Here is a 5399-nt window from a genome sequence, read left to right as displayed (position 1 = left end):
AAAAAAAAAGAGAGGGAAACCCAGAAAAATCCCCAAGTCTCACAAAGAAATACACCAGTGGAAGCACATACACACTCACGTTTATAAAATTCCCTTCTCCCCTTACATTCACTGTTGGCTCCACAACCATCATCATCATCATAACCTTCACCGTCATCGCCAATGCCAATGCCAATGCCGCTGCCGCTGCCGCTGCCGTCCCTCCCTTCTTCCCTTTTACATATATTCCTAAACAACTCCCTGATCACCAAATGAAGTACCCCACGAGGCGCTATTTTGACCCTCCTCACTTATGGACTGCAATGATGCGGCACTCATAGACGCAACACGGGAAATATATGTGGTATGCAACCCACCACCTTCACCACCACCCATTCCATCCGCCCCATCGGTATCATCATCACGGCCAATTCCGGCACCTTTATTTACAGCCACGGAAGTCAAAATAACGGTGGAGGTCCTGCGGCGAAGCGGCATGGCACGCTGACGAGCAATTACGGACTCCACCCACTCCCAAACAGCTGAGCCACACCGGGCATTCAAAAGGGGATGCTCCAGCAACTCCTTTGGACTGGGCCGTTTCTCCGGGTTACGGTGCAGGCAATGCTGAAGAAAATCACATACAGTTGGATCATCACAGTCGAACACACGTGTTTCCCTTTCATCCATCGTGCGATACCTCTCACACAACTCCGCCAGTCCCTGATTTGTTGGTGAGAACTGCTGATCGGTTACAGGCCGCTGTTGTTTCTGATGCTGAGCGTCTTGAGCAGCACATTTGTTGCTGCAGTTAGTTGAAATACCTAAGGCCTCGGCAACAATACAACCAATAGACCACACATCACATGCCTTGCCATACGGCTCACCGAGGAGCACTTCCGGCGCCATGTACGCAAGAGTTCCTCGCGTATTTTTTAGCCCCGAATCTCTTTGAACAGCTGTACCGAAGTCAGACACCTTCGCACGGCCGTCACGGAATAGTATGTTTTCCGGTTTAAGGTCGCGATGGGTGATGTGATGATCGTGCAGGTACACCACACCGTTGATGACATCACGAAGTATACTAATAATATGATCCGCTCCCTGTATGTCCCCATTGGTAATGGCATCACTCAGCGTCCCACCAGGGCACAATTCCATGAATATAGACACACATTTGCCGTCCCAATTGCAGAAAAGGTATCGCACAAGGTTTGGGTGGTTCAACATACGCATGACCTCAATCTCCCGCACAACCTCTGGCATCCGAACACCCTTACCGTTATTACGAGCACCGTTGTCACGCTTATTCCCACGAAGACACATTACCTTCACGGCGCAGCGCCCGTTGAGATCGTCCATCGTCGCCTCAAAGACGGCACCAAACGCCCCACCGCCTAACCGACGCCCCAACGTGTAAGAGGGAATCTGAAGATTACGAGAGAGACCAAACAAACTCTTTGAGGCCATCTCATCCGTGAGAGAGGAGGAAAAGAGCCGTCCAATGTCGTGGGATGTTAGTGGAAGCACTAACTGCGACGCTTTAGGAATACATGAAGGAATAAACTCCGACGACGAGGCAAAAAAGAACACTAAACGCTCACCTCCCTTCATCCACGATAGCACGACGTCCAAATGCGCGCCATCCACATCTGGAGCGTGTACAAGAATTACCTTGGTCTGTACTGCACAGGATTTATATGTCATATCGATATCCTCTAGCCCGCTTCGCTGCATTACATAAATGCTCCGATTCCAGAGGTTGGCCAAAAGTGTGCTGGCAACCACATCGTCCAGGCAGTACACGAATGCAGTAATAGGAAGTCCATCGGAGCCTGTGCCGAGGAGGTTGCCCTGCATACCCGTAGCCGACGTAAGAAGCAGCGAAGAACCTGGTGACGCTTCATCGGAAAAAATGTTCATAGGGGCAACGTATGCCGAATTTAAAGCGGCCTTGGAGGCGGCGTCGCGCAACATTCGCTCTACTTCACTGTCTACTCCCCTCGATTGGGGGCGCTGTGCGCCACGGAATTGTCTGGGCCTCTCTTCTCCGTGATTGAACTCAGAGGGTACCGCCAGAACATTGGCGGCTGCCCTGTCACCATCAACGGATTGACGACGACCAATTTGCTTCCGAACGGCAGTGTCGCACTCTCTCTTCTGTTCACTCAATGCCTCTTGCCACTCCCTCCCAGAGCCACCGGCAACCAATGGATTGTCTGCATGGCCCACGGGAACCCGCTCCATAGGAGAGCACCGATTGAAGGAATCATCATTCCAGCGGCCCCCAGCCGGTTGATTCCACCAATCATTCTCTTGACGATCAGCCCTGCGCAGGCAGGGAGACGAATCTCTCAAGGAACCTGCCTGCTTCTCGCTCCTCCCACTGCTAATAGCACCATTACTTGCACCCGAAGAGCACTTCACATTTGACATGGATGGGACTTTACGTAAGATCCCAGTGGTATCATTTGGTATCCTTAACTGGCTACGCGAGTAAAAGGAATTTCTGGACGAGAGCGGCCCGCAGTCCCTGGCGCAATCATCCCGCGGTGCATCTTGTTGAGGTAACATATGCCCCTGGGAGCTGGTCTTGCCCAGTTGGAAACAGGTGGAGCTACTGCCCGGTGCTTTTTGCACTGCAACTAAATCACTATATCCAACGGGCACGCCCGTCGCCCCCTCTCCCCCATCGTAGAGGTTTTGTTGAACGGCCTCTACACGCTTTAACATCTCATTGTGGCTGAATCCCCAGACACGTGCGGAAACGGAGCTGTAGTGCAGCTGTACCGACGTAATCGTAACGACGGAAACCATAAGAAGCGCACCGATAGAAGCCACGGCTGCACAAACCCAACCGGGAAGTGTGCCAGCCGCAGCGACAACCACGAAGCAGAGAAGTGACACAAAACAGAATGCAGTAGCGGCACACGATGCGGTGCGGCTGGTACCAAGGGCATTCCACATGCGGTGAACGTTGGTGTATGTGATGCTTCCACGCTCTTCGGCTGAAACCAGGTCTAGAAGAATGTAGGATGCTTCCTTAAATTCCTTAGAGGCTGGCCCGTGTGCATCCCACGCTGAGACAACGTTCGAAACACAATCTCGAACCCCCGTATTTGACCATTTCGCGAAATGGTGCTTTAACAACACGTTTTTGATGTCCAAAATAGAGTATGCTATTTGGAACTGAATAGACTCCAGTTTTTCGAGCATGCCGGCGAGCATAATGGAGTGGGAAGAGTGCAGTGACGCCTCCCTTCCCCTTCTTTCATATGCAGAATGCGGTCGATCCACACTCCGTTGTTCATTTAGTCTTTCCATCTCCTCCCTCAACTCGAGTAGTTTTATGAGATTGACATTGAGCAAGAAAATCGTGGGGTCCTTGAACCACCACTCGGAATCTGTGCGATTAAGGCAGTGATTATGAAGTTGACAACTATTAGTGGGTGCACCTTCCTGGGGATCACGATTTGTGGCATCGGAGTCAACGGGCACCAACACCGCACCAGGGACGGAGATGCGATCCCCTGCGTTACTATCATCATTATCTCTCGAAGGGCAGCTGCTCCAGTTGATGGGATAGAAACAAGCCGGCTGCACGTTGGGTGAAAGTGACCTTTGCTCCTTGATAGCGTTTCCAGTTCTAGAAGAAATAGAGGTATCATAAACCTCGACAGTAGTCGGTCCCAATCCGGGACTCACCGTCGCGCTCTGCACTTCCCGTCTCTCCCCATTCTGCTCATTCGCCGCTGACAACTTCCCACGTTCCGCTGTACTCGTCCTTCTCATGGGACCTCCCGCATAATTACCATGAAATGATGTGTTATACCACCGGGTCGGTGTCGCTGACCTTGAATCACGTCCCACACGCTTAGGCGTAAAGATTCCAGCTTCTCCACAATCCGAAAAGGCAGGGTCTCTATTATCACATCGACTACCACTGGTGACGATGGTACTGGCGAAACTGTTGTTCGGCATCATCATTTCCTCATTCGCGGTATCTACATTGTATAGTTGACGCTTTAATGTGCCAGGAACTGTGTTACTAGGGGGAAGAGCAGCAGCCGGCAGTGGTGAAAAAAAGGGAGCCCGTGTCGAAGTATTCACGGGGCTCCCATAAAAGTTTGGACTACTTTTACCACTGAGCGCTGGATGGGGCCACACGCCTCTTGGAGACTGCACAGGCCACTCATCCCTCGCACTGCCAAGTTCGCTACGTCCCATCGTAAGCCCTGGTGGTGCACGGCGTGCAAGACTCCCAATAGTATCACATTTGTTGTCACCATTGACGCTTGGTTTAACACAACTACCAGTGGACTTGTCACCATCTTTGCGCACCGCACCTTCCCCCAATGGGTTCCTGCCGTCGAGTCTATTTGTTCCTCTCGAACTCGTCTTCGGCACTAACACACGCTGAAGTGGCGACCTAAGAAAGTTGGGATTATTCCCTGGGGACTCCGCAAAGCCCGCCGTGTCGCCTTTTTCTGAACTTGTCGTGGGTTTCCCTGAAGTTGATGTTACCTCCCATGCGCCTTTCGCACGGCTACCCATCGCACCAGCCGCAATGGTGCGAAAAGAAGTGCCTGGAGCCTCACCCGCGGCGCTTCCCTCACCAACTGATTTGACGATGTCCAACGTACTCGATTGTAAACTCACGCCTTCCCCCACCTTCACAATGGCGCCTTCATTGCCTTTATCACCAGTGTGACTATGATCATTGGTATTCTGTACAACATTTGCCGCGAAGGGCATGGGTGGTCACCTGCTCGTACGTAAAGACTTAGAGTGACCAATCGAACAACAAAGCAAAACAAGGGATGAAAATAATGATACAAACTAGAGAACGCGCAGAGAGCGGAGGGGACTACCTTCTCTTCTTTTTTTTTCAAAAAAAAAAAAAGAAATCTAACCTTCCCCTCCCCCAAATAAACTTGCACAGCAATGCGCCGGCGGGTCCACTATGAAATCACTACTTCCTGCTCAGGAAAACTAAAACGTGTGTATTTATATAAATATATGCACAGGTATATATAAATATTTATATTTATACTAGGCAAGAGAGTGGGAGGCAGTATGGGCAGGCAAACAACTACGTACGCCAAAACGTATACTTTTAACGCACTCACGGACGGGCTGCCGGATATACTCCCCACTGCTCGAACCCCCTGATAAAAAAAAGAAAAGAAAAGAAAAAAAGAAGAGATACACACACATCTATATATATATATATATATATGTACGCATGAGAATAAATTAGATGAAGGAAATATATGTTTCCTCTCGCAGGGCAGCAGGTAAGGGAAACAAACAATGACCACAAGTAATTAAAGAATAAAATTACAAACAACTTGCCATGTTTAAAGAAGCAGAAGTGAGAGAAAGTGGAGGTAGCGAGGCCTACGACACCAATGGGTGTG

General features: G+C 50.3%; 1 protein-coding gene across 1 annotated transcript; it reads right to left on the bottom strand.

The window, feature by feature from the left end:
- Positions 1-228: 228 nt before the first annotated feature.
- TEOVI_000552600 (protein kinase, putative) lies at positions 229-4734 on the bottom strand (the record flags this gene model as incomplete). Its single annotated transcript, XM_067223456.1, has 1 exon — positions 229-4734. The coding sequence occupies one exon, from the start codon at positions 4732-4734 to the stop codon at positions 229-231; it is 4506 nt and encodes a 1501-aa protein (XP_067079557.1).
- Between the last annotated feature and the right edge of the window lie 665 nt (positions 4735-5399).

Source organism: Trypanosoma equiperdum (assembly GCF_001457755.1).
Source record: "Trypanosoma equiperdum strain OVI genome assembly, contig: ctg_1877, whole genome shotgun sequence".
Taxonomy (NCBI): domain Eukaryota; phylum Euglenozoa; class Kinetoplastea; order Trypanosomatida; family Trypanosomatidae; genus Trypanosoma; species Trypanosoma equiperdum.
The sequence above is the reverse complement of the archived record's forward strand: the minus strand, read 5'-3'. Positions and strand labels throughout refer to the sequence as shown.